We start from the raw sequence: 17465 nt of genomic DNA, 5'->3' as shown, positions 1-17465 counted from the left end.
AGAGGGCTTGTATACAAAACAGGGATGTAACTCTGAGACTCTATAAGGTGCTGGTCAGGTCACAGTTGGAATATTGTGAGCAGTTTTGGGCACCATGTCTGAGGACGGATGTGCTGGCTCTGGAGAGGGTTTAGAGGAGGTTTACAAGAATGATCCCAGAAATAAATAGGTTAACAAATGATGAATGTTTGACGGCACTGGGCCTATACTTGCTGGAATTTAGAAAAATGAGGGGGGGCCTCATTGAAACGTACAGAATAGTGAAAGGCTTGGATAGAGTGGATCTGGAGAGGATGTTTCCACTAGTGGGAGAGTCTAGGACTTGAGGTCACAGCCCCAGAATTAAAGGATGTTCTTTTAGGAACGAGATGAGGGATGAGGAGGAATTTCTTTATTCAGAGGGTGGTGAATCTGTGCAATTCTTTGCCACAGAAGGCTGTGGAGGCCATCAGTGGATATTTTTAAGGCAGAGATAAATAGATTCTTGATTAGTACAGGTGTCAGAGATTATGGAGAGAAGGCAGGAGAATGGGGTTAGGAGGGAAAGATAGATCAGCCATGTTGGAATGGCGGAGTAGACTTGATGGGCCGAATGGCCTGATTCTGCTCCAGCACTTATGATCTTATGATAGTTTAGTAATATGGCAACTTTGTACAATGTTTTGTACTGCTTTGTACAACAGACCATATTATGTAGATGCAACAAAAGGTATAGTTCTCACATTAAGATTAGAGAGGGAAAGTCGGAGTTTCCAAAATAAAGCATGGCTTCTTGCAGTTTATGCTGTTTGTTAAATATTTTTCTGCAAATTTCGCTTGAGAGTTTTTGATCACAGTTTGCTGAAAATGTGAATTGATAAAAACAGTTTGATCTAGGTATGTGGGGCCAAAATGTATGGTGGGTACAGCAATGAGGCTTTTGATCTGATAAAGAGGGATGCTAGAGGAGGAGGAAATATAAGAGTCAGATCAACTACAAAAACAGGAAAGATAAATTGGCTTAAGAAAAATAAAAATAAAAATTTAAGCCTTGAAGTTAAAATAGAAAGAAAACTTCTGACACCTTGCATGTGCACAAATTGCATTTAGCGAGGCATTTTGTGTATATTTTGAGGTGTTTTGAAGCAATTACAGCAGGAATCCCGCCATTAGGAAGTTGGCTGAACAATTTTTGTTGCAAGTCATCTATTTCCCTTTGGTCATCAGTGTGCATGGTGCATGCTTTTGACTCATAGTAGATCAAAGATCACAACCTATTGACTATCAATTTTAATTGCAATAAAATCACAGAAAATCAGGAACAGAATGTGATTTAAAGGAGACCCACAATAAAACTGATTTTTATTATCATGGTACTTCTATTTGGATTTCTCTGTGTTGCTATTTTAAAGTTGGGTAATACTGATGAAGGTTAAAGTATCTGTTTACTTCAGTGGAAGATGTTGTTAGCAGATGATTACAATTGCTTGATTGTGTCATGTGTGCCAATTGAGCCATTTATAACACGGGGGACTCCTAATAGACCCAGTAGGACATTTAACTAATTTCCCCTTGCTTTTCCCCTTTTTTCAAATTCCCAAGGAACCATGGGTTGGAAAGGTTAGGATCTGGATGGAGAGGAAAGGTTTACAGTGATATGGGCCAAATGCAGGCAGGTAGGACCAGCATATATGGGGCATTTTAGTCTATATGAACTAGTTGGGCCATAGGGACTGTTTCTGTGCTGTAACCTCTTCTCACATTTCTTCCCCTTTTGATGCTCCATCTGGTAAAATAGTCCCAAATAATACTATTGTAGTACTGTTACTCCTGTGCGAGGATAGGATCTGTGTCTAAAGTGGTTGGAGGCAGAGCCAATTTGGGGGATTGTGTCAGATGAAGCAGTCAGGATAGAGGGGAATTAGTTTTGTGGTCTGAGAGGTCGTGCGGTTATTAAAGGCCCAAGATAACTAAGTTAGAATAGATGTGGGATTCCAACGCATCGTGGCCATCCAGGCATGCTCCAACGATCATATTATCAGCAAATTTATATTTGTGAAGCCTTTTTCAAAATGTTAAGATAATGCATTGAAGTATGATCATATTAATTATGCACGTTATTGATGATTCATCCTTTATTTAGTGTCGTTGTCATTGATACTTGAAAAATTATTACACAGTCTATTGCTCTGTTTCATTATAATAATTTGATGAGGAAATCAATAAAGATTTGCATGTAATTATATATCCATATTTATATAATTTCATCATAATATTCTTTTTTGTGTATTCATATTTCTTCGTAAACTTATTCATATTCATTATATTTATTTTCATCTTCTTCATTTGTTTGGATTTTTAGATCTGGTGATCTTCAGTTTGGCTAACATTGTTAGGTAGTGCTGCTTGGATGAGCCTTATAAATTGGAATAAATTGGTATTCATTTTCTTAACCTAGTTTCATGTCATTGTCATTTGATAAAGGCTATGTTGCACTGCAAAAAGTGAATGCAGAGTTTGCTCAGAAAGCATATTTCAAATTTTTATCTGATAATATTAGACATGCAGCAGTTAAAATCTTGCAATATTGTATTACATCCAGAGACTGACGGTGATGAAAGCACTAAAATTAGCTGGTTACAACACATTGAAACTGAAAATTGTATACATTTTTCATTCGTAACATGTTCAACACCTGTAATGAATTAAACATGTCACCTGGGTTTGAATGTGCATGTTTTGCTTCAAGTCAAATAATTTTGATTAGGTGAAACATTTTCAAATCTGTTGAATAGGACCTCATTCAAAAACCAAATTTCAATTACTTTTTAACTCAGATTATTAAAGTATGTTGTATGCACATAAAGAACTGATATCAACTCTGTAAATGTCTGCATCAAATTCATGTATTAGTCCAGGTATTTAGGCAGTGCTCATTTCTTTTTGGCTCTTTTCATTTATACAGTATATTGTTATTGAAAATGTGTTAGATTCTTATGGTAATCTTGCACAAACACTATTGAAGACATTTTGTATGCAAAAAAAACACTTCATCAGTAACGAACAACCAGAATCTATTTGTCTACCTTGCCTAATAAATGTTGTAGATCTTGAGCTGTGACATTCATTGGACTTTTACAGAGCAGAGGTGCATAGTAAAAACAGATTGTATCTTTCCACGCAAACTTAATAATGTGATATCATGCAAAGCCATTTTTACAAGAAATTGATGTTGATCAAGAAGACAGATGAATCATGCAAAATTAGATACATTTGGGAACAGTACGATTTTATTGGAGCACTTAATATGGAAATTTTGTTGATGGGGATTAGTGTCACATCAGCTATATCATCACTGGAGGGCAGTATAGTCAAGTCAAGTTTATTTGTCACATACAAGATGTGCAGTGAAATGAAAGTGGCAACGCCTGCGGATAGTGCTAAACTACAAAACAGAATAGAAAAAAATCTATATATTTTCTGTAACACAAAAAATTTATTAATACAGTAAATTAAATTAATCCCTGGTGATATGAGAGTTAACAGTCCTGATGGGCTGTGGGTTGAAACTCCGTCTCATCCTCTCTGTTTTCACAGCGTGACAGCGGAGGCGTTTGCCTGACCTTAGCAGCTGGAACAGTCCGTTGCTGGGGTGGTAGGGGTCCCCCATAATGTTGCTGGCTCTGGATCTGCACCTCCTGATGTATAGGTCCTGCAGGGGGGCGAGTGTAGTTCCCATAGTGCGTTCAGCCGAACGCACTACTCTGCGCAGAGCCTTCCTGTCCTGGGCAGAGCTATTCCCAAACCTGATTGTGATGTTTCCGGACAAGATGCTTTCTACAGCCCCAGAGTAGAAGCACTGAAGGATCCTCAGAGAGACTCTAAATTTCCTCAACTGTCTGAGGTGGTAAAGGCGCTGCCTTGCCTTACTCACCAGTAGGGCAATGTGTGTTGCCCATGTCAGATCCTCTGTGATGTGATGTCGACTCCCAGGTATTTAAAGCTGCTCACCCTATCCACAGTAATCCCATTTAACTCCAGTGGCGTGTACGTCCTCGGATGTTGAGTCCTTCTAAAGTCTACAATCAGCTCCTTAGTTTTTGTGACATTCAAGAGGAGGCTGTTGTCCTGACACCAGAGTGCCAGATAAGCCACCTCCTCCCGGTAGGCTTGGTTGAGGGGGGGCTGCACCGGTAGTTAGTTATAGTCCGTAGCCCCTGCCAAAGGCGCCTGGTGTCCTGCTGCTCCATCTGCGACTCCATCCTGTCCCTGTACCTCCTTTTTGCGTCCTTCACCACCCTTCGCAGTCGGTAGGACTCTACCTTGTAGTCGTCCATATTGCCGGATGCCAGGCCGGAGTTGTAAGCAGCGGTGCGAGCAGTCAAGGCAATGCGAATAGACCTGCCCACCCAGGGTTTTTGATTAGGAAAGATACTAACCCTTACCGTGGGGACGATGTTATCGGCTATTGTTGCAATGAAGTCCGTAACCACTTCCGCAAACTCATTAAACTCAGTGCAATTAAACAGATTTTAAATGATGTACTGTATATAATAATGTGAAGAAAATTAGTGTACCAGTAAAATCTAAGCCTTGGCAAATAAGTAGAGATGTTGCTAAAGTAGACGAGACTACCAATATGGGAGAAGGTGAAGTAAACAGACCTTCAATCCTAGGAAATCCAAAGATCTGAACAATACCGTCTAATAGAGATGTCTATTGTAAATTGTAATTATTCCATATCTTCCATGTTTGCTGCACTGCTTATATTAACCATGAACCAGAACTATGAATTGTGACCTGCCCCCACCCTATCTCATTCCATGCTATTCCTGCCGCAACACACTTTTTTGGCTCCATAGGACAAATTGTCCTGAAGGTCTTGCTACCATGGCAATCCTGCAAGGTAAAAGGGGCATGCATGACAATATAGATACTTTGACATAAAAGCCATTCCCCCACTCTCAGACCACTCTAATGGCTTATGTCAATGTACTGTTTTTAAATATCTCTGATCAAGCAAAGCGAGAATGTTTGAATAGAGTAAGCAAACTGAAAATGTTTGAATAGTTTTTAAAAATATTAAAATGACAGTGATTTTACTTTAAACTTGAATATTCATTTTTGTTAAGTGTTTTTAAACTAATTAAAACATGAGGTATAATTGAGAATTTACAAATATACCACCCAGTTTTTAATCCAGGTTGGTGATTCCCATTCAAATCAAAGGGCACGTGACCACACAAGTGAAATGCAATTGGCCCTTCAGTTGAAAAGGTATGTGCAGAGTCCAGTGACTTCAAGCTCATCTTTGACTTTTGTGGTACAATGCACTGAAAAATGGAGGGGGCCTAATCTCCAAGGAGCATTGCACTGGTGGTTCTGGATAGAAAAATTGACAAATGGTATGTTAGTGTTAGGTGATTGTTTGAAGAACCATCTCAAACAGAAAGATGGTTAGGATTGTTGGAGATTGCTCAATTACAGCTCTAGGATACCAAGGGTAGTATCCTAGGCCAAACCACCTTCAGCTGTTTCATCAGTAACCTTTCCTTTTGCTGATGATTATCCAATGCTCAGTCCCATTCATAGCTCCTAAGGAAATGAAACAGTTTGTATCTGCATGTAACAAAGCTGGACAACATGCAGACATGAGCTGATAGCAATTGCATCAAGAAAATGCAAGACAAGAGAGGCATTTACCCTTGATGTTTGATGGCATTGCCATGACTGATCCCCCCCCCACCAAATCACCATTGACAAGAACACAAAGTGCTGGAGTAACTCAGTGGGTCAGTCAGCATCTCTGTAAGACATGCAAGGCAATGTTTCAGGTGGGAACTAGGTCCCAAGCCTTTGTGTTCTACGCAAGATTCCTGCCTCTGCAGATTCCCGTGTCATCATTCACAAGAAGCTCAACTGGAAAAGGTGCAGAAAAACCATAGTTGTCATAGGTTGGATGCCCTATGTAGAATGACAACTGTTACTTTCTCCTCAAAGCCTTTCTACCAACTGCAAGATATGCTTTTGGAGTCCCACTTACCTGAATGAGTGCAGCTCCAAACTAAAGAAATTTGTGATCCACAAAATATAGCCTCATTGACTGGAACCCCATCTAACAGAGTACACATTAATTCCCTCTATGGTGGGGCACCATGATAGCATAGTGTACTACCTACAAAATGTTGTACCGCTTGTCACCCAGCTTATCTGACAGAACCTCCCATGTCTATGACCTCGACCATAAAGAAGGGCAAGAATAGCACTTTCTGACTTGAAAATTAGTAATCGTGCCCTCTTTGTTTTTGGATCAAAATCTTGGAACTTTGCCTAACAGTGCTATGGAAATATCTTCTCCAGAAGAACTGCTGTGTTTTAAAGACAGTGACTCATAACAGCTGCAGAACACAAAGTAACTCAGCGTGTCAGGAGGTCATGAATAGGCTATACTTCGGGTCTGGGTTTCTTTTTCACATTGATTCACTGTCGTACTCCTGTCAATCTGTTTTGCTGTATCCTTAAAGAAAACCTATAAATTAGATTGGCAGCAGCTCTACTTCATGAACTCATGTTAGCCATTTAAAAAAATCTGAAACCATGCTCCATTATCTTAACAGTAAAATAATGTTTTGAACTATATGCACAAATGTGTATATTTGAATACCTTTCTCGTACCGTAGAGAAACTTCTGCCTTTTTCCAGCCTCCATTGTTCAGTGATTTCTGGAAAATCTGTTCTAGTTTTTTCAATTTCCCCCCAGTTCCTTAAGTACTCCTATTCCAGAAGCATTTTAATCAAGCCCTGAAATGTCTTTACTGTGCAAGCTGCCAATTGAGTACTTTGTTGGTAGTAATGTGAATTGTATCACAGCTTACTTCATCCAACATGATAAAATTCCAATAATCCGCTGTCCCATTATTCAGAAATCCTGAGTGTTTGGCATCTGGCTCATTAGGACCCATTCCCAGACTTGCTTTAAATTCACCAGAGCTCCAAACATGCTCCATTTAGATCCCAAGTTCCTTTAAATTCACCTGGTTCACTAGAAAATGTATTATGCTACTATGTAGCATCTTAAATGGGGAGGTAAAAGAGTGTTGGTGCAATATCCAATATTCAGAGAAATCTGCCAGTTCAGTAATTTGGGATTAAAATCCAACGGGTACAAGATTATTGGAGTTGTAATAAGCTTTCCATTTTGATGTTGCCTGTTTCTTCCTTATTGCTTTGTGATTGCTTTCTTTATTTCATCCTTCAATTCTAGATTAAGGTAAATGTCTGGTTATGCACCGCATTTCAAGTAACGATTTACCTCCTATATCAACTACTTTTATTCATTGACACTGTCTGCTTCTTTATATGCATCCAATATTGGATTTTATATATTCTACCTGATATTCTCCAGATGTACGGGTACACAAGCAACTGCAGATGCTCGTTTACAAAAAAAACAAACTGCTGAAGTAACTCAGCAGGTCAGGCAGCATCTCTGGGGAATGTGGATAGGTCTCAACCTGAAACATCGCCTGTCCATGTCCTCTAGAGATGCTGTCTGATCCGCTGAATTATTCCAGCACTGTATTTCTTTTCTCCAGGTATATACTCTTTTAAATAATTTATATCTTCAAAAGTAAACCATTGTTTAGAATTATTTCATCGTGTCTGCCTCATGTTAATGTGGTCAAATCCATTGTAGACAAAATGTTGGAGTAACTCAGCGGGACAGGCAGCATCTCTGGAGAGAAGGAATGGGTGAAGCCTTGGGTCGAGACCCCACCTCAGACTGATCTATTCATCAATGTCGTCTATTCATCTCGATAGTAATGAGATTTAGCACTACACTCTAAATAATGTGAGAACAGCCTACCTGCCTACATGCATAGATGAAGAAAGGACTCGACCCGAAACATCACCCATTTCTTCTCTCCAGAGATGCTGTCTGTCCTGCTGAGTTACTCCAGCATTTTGTGTCTACCTTAGATTTAAACCAGCATCTGCAGTTCTTTCCTACACATGCATGCATTATTTTATGTGATGGATATTTACACAACAAAAAATTCTGCTTTAGTGGAATGAAGTGGAATTTTATGTTGTGTATAGTACACAATTTCTAATTGTGTTAATATTTATGAATAAACAGATGCCGCCTTTTGCATGGGGTATTCTTACTTTGCTGAAGTATTGAGTACTTAGGGTTTGGTTTTGCAGGCTCTAAATATTCTATTTCTTGACTGTTGGTGTCACAGCATATCCCATCTATCTCTTCACACGCATGCCCTCCCAGCAGACACAGCATAACAATGCAACGTTTCAGAAACTGCCCAATTTCATATTTCTAACCTGGAGCTACAGAGACCAATTATGGGCTCTACTGTTACTCCTGTAGATTTGGTGCAGGCAAAGGATTGAATGTGCATCTTTAATGAGCTCTGTGACCTACTTATTTGTATAATCTTGCTACACTAGTCTTGCTAACTAGTCTGAAGAAGGGTCTTGACTTGAAATATCACCTATCCATGTTCTCCAGAGCTGTTGCCTGACTCGCTGAATTACTCTAGCACTTTGTGTCCTTTTTTTGACTGTTTCTGTTTGAATTTGCCAAATGGGATCTAGTTTAGTTTGTAAATGTAATAATTAGTTTGCTACCAAAAGCAGAATATTGTGTGTTGGTAACATGTTTGATAAGGATGAATTTAGGTTAGGGAGTCACTTAGGAGCATTTTAAGATCAATCGGTGGGAACTATGTGAACCCAGATGGATCATATCTTGCAATACTGGAATCAACTGTTCATTTGTTCTGTAATTCCTGGACCTTTAGCCGAACATGTAGAGCCCAGTGGCAGGGACTCGCTCTTGTTGGGATTATGCTGAAGAATTTCATCTGATCCTTTTCCAGAACAAACCTGACATTCAATCTGAAATCAATGGGAATTCCAGACATTCAGATTGGAAGACTAAGTGGAATATAGATTTTTTTTTTAAACACGTAGAAAAGAACTGCAGATGCTGGTTTAAATCGAAGGTAGACAGAAAAGGCTGGAGTAAGTCCAGGCAGCATCTCTGGAGAGAATGAATGGGTGACGTTTCGAGTCGAGACCCTTCTTCAGACTGAAAAAACATTTTACTTTGGCTCAATTGTTTCATTTACTTCTAAGTGCATTTGAGTTTTTTATTCACTTTAGATGTTTTTAAAAAGAGTTCAATTTTGGTATTTTTTAGATGTCTCTGAATGTTTGAGATAATTGAATATTTCTAAAAATGGTTTACAACATTTGACAGAAAGCTTTTTGGGCGTCATGGTGGAGCAGCAGTAGAATTGCTGCCTTACAGCGCCAGAGACCCGGGTTCAATCCTGACTACGGGTGCTATTTGTACAGATTTTCTACCTTCTCTCCATGACCTGTGTGGGTTTCCTCCAGGTGCTCCAGTTTCCTCCCACATTCCAAAGTCGTACAGGTTTGTAGGCTAATTGGCTTGGTAAAATTGTAAATTGTCCCTAGTATGTGTAGGATAGTGTGTGGAGATTGCTGTGTTTTTGCTATGTTTGAGTAATGGGCCTCCTCCTGCTTGGTGTGAGAGGCTTTCATGCAAACATTTGCACCACAAGTACACTATCAATTTTTAGTTTGACAATGGTGTTTGCCAAATTTGTCTTTGATAATTTACTTTCCTTAAAATGGTTCATTTTATGTATTGTCTCTTTCAGTGTATATTATAGGTTTATCAGTTTAGGCCATTTGGCCCATTCAGTATACTCAGCCATTCAATCATGACTGATCAATCATTCCCTCTCAACCCCATTCTCCTGCCTACTCCCCATAATTTTTGACACCCTGAACTAATCAATAACCTGTCAATCTCCGCTTTAAAAATACCCAATCACACCCTCAACAGCCGCCTGTGGCAATGAATTCCACAGATTCACCACCCCACCATCCAGCTAAAGAAATTCCTCCTCATCTCTTTTCTAAAGGTACGTCCTTTTATTCTGAGCTGTGAAATATATTCTGTTCCTGTCAGAACTTCTGAAAATAATTGTTGTGGAATAAACTTTTAAAGCAAATCTACAGTAAAAATTGATACAATGGAATAATGAAACAACTTTTTGATCTATGTTGAAACTGTCAATCCTGCTTAGAAATTTAAACAAGATTTCCTCGTGTTTAGAAGACTCTTCTAATGTCCAGTGGACTATGATCCCACCCTGTTTACCCTCTCTTCATTTATCAGCCCCTTCATCCCAGGAATGAACTAAGTGTACTTTATCTGTGTTATCTCCACTGCAAGCATAGCCGCCTTTAAACAAGGGGATGAAACGTGTAGGCAGTAAGGTTGCATCAAAATTTCTATATTTTAATACTTCAAGCCATTTGTAATAAAGGTCAAGATTGTGTTAATTACGTGCATTGGGATCTCCAACTTCTTTATACTTTTAACATTTTGTAGTCCCTATTTAAATATTTTTTTATTCTTCCAAAGCACAAAAGCTCTGATTTCCCCCCCCCCCCCCAGTTATATTCTATCTGACAACTTCTTTCCCAATCACTTAATCTATCTATGTCCCATTGCAGGGACTTTGTGTCCCCCTCACAACTTGGAAAGCTATCTATCTTTGTATCATCAGCAAATTTGGCTGTAGTACACTCTATCCCTTCATACGAGTCTTCAGTAATTGTCTTCAGATTATAAATAGCTGAGACACAAATACTAGCTATTGTTAATTAATCGGAAAATAGTCCATTTATTTAACTGTTTTCTATTAGTTATCAAAGCTATTTATCTATGCCAATATGTTTTTCCCAACCCTGTGTACTGTTGTAGACTTGTAGACCTATCAGATGCCTTCTGAAAATTCAAGTACACTACATTCAGTGGTTCTTTATCCTATTCATTGCATTCTTCAAATATATCAATGTGATTCTTTCTTAAAACCATTTTGATTGTCCAATGATTTTCTAATTGCTCTATTGTTATCTCTTTAATAGCAGGTTTCAATAGATTCCCAATGAAGGACAGGCCAATAGCTTCCTGTTGTGTGGTCTTTGTCTCCTCTCTTTCTTGTTTTTGGGGTCATCTTCATAACTCTTTCTTTGGCCAGTATTTGTTGGTGAAGGCTATATGTGGAAGGTATACTTTTGCATAAAGTTTAGGTTGAATGACAGTGGGGAGGCAAGTTAAGCACATGGACAGGGACCTAGAGAAATTGAAACAAGGATTTATGCTATAGAGCAGAGATAAGTTGATAGAGTGAGAGCATTAGATTAATAATCACATCGTGTTGTAAGGGAAATTCTACATCACACGTGTCGTATTAAACTGCATATGACACGTTCCTTTACAAAAATTATCTACATGCATTGGGCATATTTGAAATTTCAGCCTCCACATTATTCAGACTTTTTAATAAAAGTCCATCTTCTTTCAGCTTTGATTGTCATCTATGAATGGCTTTTGAATTGCAAACTTTCCTTTCACTCATCACTCATTCTGCCATATGAAGGGTGCACGTGATCTGGGAATTTGCATTCAAATGTTAGGCTCAAATTAAGCGTAGATATTGCTGACTATTATATTTTGCAACTAGGTGGATTGATGTTCCAACTTCTTCCTTATTTTCACATGTTCAATGAAATACCTTTGTTGTATACAATTCAGTATAATCTTACATATAAGTGCAATGCTTTCCAAGTCCAAGAGTGTAAGAATAGTAAATTACACTGAGGCAGTACACAAGAGTCACCACAAATAGAGACTGGGTAGGCTGAGACTGTTTTCCCTGGAGAGAAGGCAGCTGAGGAGAGACATTATAGAGATTTATAAAAATCATGAAGAGCTAACTCAAGGACTCATGTGGGTAGTATGTATGAGATGGGATTTATGACCTTTTTCTCTGCTGTATAACAATGATTCTTATATCCTTACTGTCGAATTGAAAGGACTAGAATAAAATTTATTGGTCGTCTCTCAACTAGCACTAATCCAACAGAATTATTGGTAGTAACTCATGAATATCACTTAAGGATGGATAAAGGGGATAATTTTATGATGGGGCATTATCTACAGGTCCCATAGCAAACTTGTATCATTGTGGGCCTAGTACTTCTAGGATGTACCTTATTAGCTAGTACTTTTAGGATTAACTGATAAAGGATTTCATTAGGTTTGGACGGGTGCAGTAAAGATTCACCAGGATGTTATTTGGACATGCAGCTTTGAGTTAGAGAGAGAAACTCGATTGGGTGGAACTTTTTCTTTGGAGCTTGGGTAGCTGAGGGGTGACCTTTTTTTAGGTGTATAAGAACATGAAGGGCATGGATAAAGTCAACACTCAGTCTTTTTTCTAGGGTAGAGGACTCTGAAACTAGAGGGCATTGGGTTAAGGTGAGAGGGAAAGATTTAAGATGAACCTCGGGGGTAACCTTTGCACCATGGTAGTATGTATCTGGAAAATATATTTGGTCAAGTATATGGATGAGAAGGATTTAGAAAAATGTGGGCCATATAAAGGCAAATGGGACAATTCAAAAACCCAACTTGGGTGGCATGGGAAAGGAGGGACAAAGGGCCTGTTTCTACGGTATGTAGCTCTAAGACTCTATGACTAACTTTTATTGTAAAATTATTATAGTTTGCCTCTAAATCCAATAGACAAGCCAGTGTAAAATCATTTTGGATGGACGTAAAATGAAGGCTGGTTGTTCTTGCAATTAATTAAAAGAGACAGTTTTTCCACAATTAAATTCTGATTATCTGTTCGTCTATCCAAGCACGTATATAAATCTACATAATGTGGCATGTAAGCCAGTTTTCTATATTGCTATGCATGGTACAAATTGTTTGGTATTTCATTTTTTGTCAGTCGTTAAGTGGTCCAAGATAATTCCCATTTTTCATTTTGTCATCTCTGCATAGTTTGATAATTTAGCTGGATTATTTTCCATGGAAAATCCCTTGACCTACATTAATTCTGTAAAGCACATTTAGTTTGAAGACATTGCTATCAATCCTTTCCAAGAATGCCAACTGAGGAATGTTTCGATCTCAATGCAACTTCTATAAATACAATAAATGATTCTTTCTGCTCATAAGTAACCTTTGTATTCCAGAAAACCCACCCTCTTGAAGACCAGAGTAGAAAAGCTTAATTTTTAATTCAGATATTTTTCTCTATTAGTTGTGGTATATTACCTCACAGACATTTTAAATATTAAATTTTCTTTGCATATTAGGATTTCATATTGGAGCCACTCCATATTGGAGTATTAAAATTACTAATAAAAATTAAAAATGTTTAGCTGTTAAAAAAAATGATGTGCTGCTTGATATATTGGAGGTTCTTCAATATGCTTGCCATATACTGTAAATGCTTCAAGAGCATCAATTTCCAAACGAGAATAATACATCCCATATTTGTTCTTTGGGAATGTTAACAGTGAAATGTTAAGAGGAAAGATACATTGAAAAGCATGTGCAATTTCAGATTTCTGGGGAGAGAAATAAGACAAATCATTTAACTTTTTCTTCACAAGCTCTTACCAATGACCTAAATGAGCAAAGTAATCAAGGATGTGTTCTGAGCCTCTAACTATACTCCTTATACACTCAGGGTTGTGTGGCCAAATTCTGCTTTAACTCCAACTACAGACACTCCCCGACTTGCGTAATGGTCATAGTTGGCAGACCAATTTCCCTCCGGGGATGAATAAAGTTGTATCATATCGTATGTTCCGCAAACCCTTACAGTTTCTTCCCTACTGTTGTTTGATTCATCAAGGGATCTCTCATAGGTTAAGGATGTGGCATCGATCTCCCAATTTCGCTCATTACAGCCCTTGCACTTTTTACCTGCACTTTCTCTGTAGTTGTAACACTATATCCTGTCTGCTGTTTTCTTTCTCTTATCGCTCTATCGTTGTAAGGTTTGATTATACTTGTGTGTGATAGTGTGATTTGCCTGATCACTCAAAACAGTTTTTTGCCTCGTCGGTGTACATGTTAATAATGAACCAATACCAATGCCAGTCTAGCCCAGTAGCCTTTGTTATTTTCTGAGCACGATGCCATTTCAGTGTGTCACTCTGCCCTTACATTGTAAAACACCATGACAGATGCAATGGGCAGCATGACCAGCATCTGCTTGGATGGTGCAGGGAGTTGTCAGAAGGTCAGAAGAATGGTGATCACTGCATGCTACCACCAAGGCACCCACCTTCCAACAAGAAAAGCATATTTGACCTGATAGCTCTGTTTCTCTTCCCACAGCAGCTGCCTGATCCGCTGAGTGTTTCCTGCATTTTCTTTCTTATTTCAGATATTCAAAATCTTCTATTTTTTTGACCAATATTTTACTTAATTATATACCCACTGCATAGCATTAATAATGTTTGTGGATATTTGTAAAATGGTCTTCTGAAGATTCTCAAATTCATTAGTATATGATGCATTGTATTCCCATGTTCTAATAGCAAAAGATAATGCTATCCATGGGTATAATCTAATGTCTGTATTAGAAATGGCTTTTTTATCGTAATGCACGGTACCTCTGATAATTTAATGAGTAATCTTTGTTTATTTTTGAAACAGTAAACGGACAGCCACGGCCATTGGAGTCAAATCAAGTTAAATATCTTCGCCGGGAACTCATAGAACTTCGGAATAAAGTGAACCGACTGCTAGATTGTCTGGAACCACCCAGCGATCCAAGTCTTTGTGCCAACATCCCTGAAAATGGTATGTTGGATTATTAAGATGACTTTCCTCCTAAACATTGTTGTGTCATAGGAACAGAATTAGGCCATTCGGCCCATCAAGTCAACTCTGCCATTCAATCATGGTTGATCTATCTCTCCCTCCTAACTCATTTTCCTGCCTTCTCCCTAGAACCCCTGACACCCGTACTAATCAAGAATCTATCTCTGCTTTCCAAATATCCATTGTCTTGGCCTCCACAGCCTTCTGTGGCAAAGAGTTCCACAGATTCATCCTCGTCTCCTTCCTAAAGGAAAGTCCTTTATTTCTATGACCTCTGGCCCTGGACTCTCCCACTAGTGGAAACATTCTCTCCACATCCACTCTATCCATGTCTTTCACTATTCGGTAAGTTTCAATGACATCCCCCATCATCCTTCTAAACTCAATGTCACTGAGTGTCACTGTCTAGATAACACATTCTGTCTACATTAACACATTCTATTTGGAAATTTTAAGTATTTCCTGGTTTCACTGCATATTTGCACGCTGATTCCCAGATGTACAATTGGAACATGTGCGGTTTTAACATCTTTCTTAATATAACAGTTTAAGGAAGTATCCTGTTTATGAAAATAATATTCCATTTCACTTTATTACAATTTAGTCATATCTGCTAAGTCAAAACTTTAATGTGTAATTCATTTTACATCTAAAAATCCTCTTGTGTAGTGCTTGTAATTTTACATCTAATCTGTGTATTCAAAGTATGCCGAAATTAGTCTATGTTGAGATCAATGTCATGCATTATTTTCTTAAATCACAGTTGCCAGTGTTATTACTCTTACCAACCTTTATAAATCTTTAATCAAAAGCAGTTTTAGACAATACATCTGTGTAGCATTTAAAAAGCCACTTGAAATAGTCAGGATTATACTGAAGTAGATTTTTTTTTTTGCTTCAGCTTGGAAACAATAGGAATTTTAGAACAATGCTCCTCTACCAAAGCAATTTATTTTCGGCAGTTTTCACTGAAAAATGTTAGGGTTACCTGATCCGTGATTTTTATTTATTAAAGGCAGTGACGATAAAATGTATGTAACTAAATTTACCAGCTTGATCAACTTACTACAAATGAGGAAAGTGCAGCATGTACAGTTCAATGCTTATTTAAGCTCTAATTTTATTACTTTTTTCTCACTTTGTCTTTTTCACTTGCACATTATTGAGGTTAAAAAATTGCCCAAGAAAGCTGGTATCCAAGCAGTCAGTTAAAATAGTGTGCATTTGAGTTTCCAAAAGCATTTGTGTAAGAATTTCAAATTCAAGAAATGGTTAAAGGAAACAATGCATATAAGGGGAGCAATATTTAATTTTCAGGGAGATATTTGGTTATGGGAGCAATTATAATTGTGGAACCTCTTGGATCATTTTGGTGCTCTATTTCATTGTTAATTTATGCTACTTTATAACTATATTGTTATAAAGTTCTCGAATGATGCCTCTCCATCTTCAGTCCCCACATCTCTGGAAAATATCTATTGAAGAGAAGTAAAACAGTTTGATTTGCATAGTAGCTGAAGTAACACATTTCAAATCTATTGCCTCACTGTTTTACAAATGTGGAAAGTATTCAAGGTTAGGTCAATTTAATATTTAGTTTTGTTAACAAAAACTGAAAATCAGACTCTTTTCATTTGTTATAGCTACATCCCCTCATCAGAAGGGCCTCAAACGCTAGGGAGTAGAAATAGGTTTTGAGCCTGGACTTAAAAGAGTCGTTTAGTAGTGTAGGTTAATTTTAAAAAAAGAATCATGGGGAATTGATGGGCGATGTAGGAGGGAATGTGTGGGAAAGATGTGGGGGGGGGAATTGGGCTTGTATGAGAAATAATCCGTACAGGGAGAAAAGGAGAAGAGGGATGGAAACAAATGGGATTGTTCATCAGGGACCTGCACGAATCTGATGGACTACCAAGTGGAACACTTTGCTGTTATAAGTGGAAGAAAAGAACCTGAAATTTAAATGTTGCACAAATGTCCTTGAAATTGAAATTGAATGTTGACATTGGATGATTTCTGAGTAATATATGAACATCATGGAACTATTTGTATTCACATGATAATTGGTACATTCACTTAAATGCATAGTTACTAATGTTACAGATTACTATGTTGATCAGATATTATTGATGTGTGCAAATAACTGACATGATATAATAGCAGGAGTACAAAATGACATTTGCTTTAAAATCATACATTAAATATCAACCCTCTCATCCTCTTTCTATGATGGGATGAGGGCTAGAAAAAGTGGTCAAGGGAAACTGACAAAGTTTCAGGTTCTGCAGTTAGCTCCCTAATCCCCTCCACTTTCCAAGATTTTCCTCATAACCCAGCTGTTCAGCAAAGATTTTGCGCCCACATGTTTTCTTCTCTGTCATCCATTTTGTCTGCTTATGTTCCTGTGAAGTCCTTGACTGTGGTATATAAATGGAACTAGTTAAATAACCATTTTACATATGCAAATACTAGAAATGCATATTTATGGTACATAAATTAGAAATACTTCAGCTTTTTACTGACAATAACACAAAGGAGTTATCCAAAAATAATTATTTCTTGACTATCCACAACTAATAACATTTCAGCATAAATCTGGAATTTGGTGCAGAAAGTACTGGTGAAAAATATATGAATGAAGCAAATTGCAATTTTAGGTCTATATATAGAGTTATAAATTATCATAGAGTCATAAAGTCTTTGGCCCGGCTGGTGCACATTGACCAACATGCCG

General features: G+C 37.9%; 1 protein-coding gene across 1 annotated transcript in view; it reads left to right on the top strand.

The window, feature by feature from the left end:
- Window positions 1–17465, top strand: part of tfg (trafficking from ER to golgi regulator) — a 70219-nt gene that overhangs the window by 21671 nt on the left and 31083 nt on the right. Inside the window, exon 4 of the mRNA XM_078409551.1 lies at window positions 14564–14710. Within this exon, the coding sequence (XP_078265677.1) occupies window positions 14564–14710 (147 nt within the window). The remainder of the gene's footprint in view (window positions 1–14563; window positions 14711–17465) is intronic.

Source organism: Rhinoraja longicauda, chromosome 12 (assembly GCF_053455715.1).
Source record: "Rhinoraja longicauda isolate Sanriku21f chromosome 12, sRhiLon1.1, whole genome shotgun sequence".
Taxonomy (NCBI): Eukaryota; Metazoa; Chordata; class Chondrichthyes; order Rajiformes; family Arhynchobatidae; genus Rhinoraja; species Rhinoraja longicauda.
Note: the sequence above shows the minus strand (reverse complement) of the source record. Positions and strands in the feature narration are given on the sequence as shown.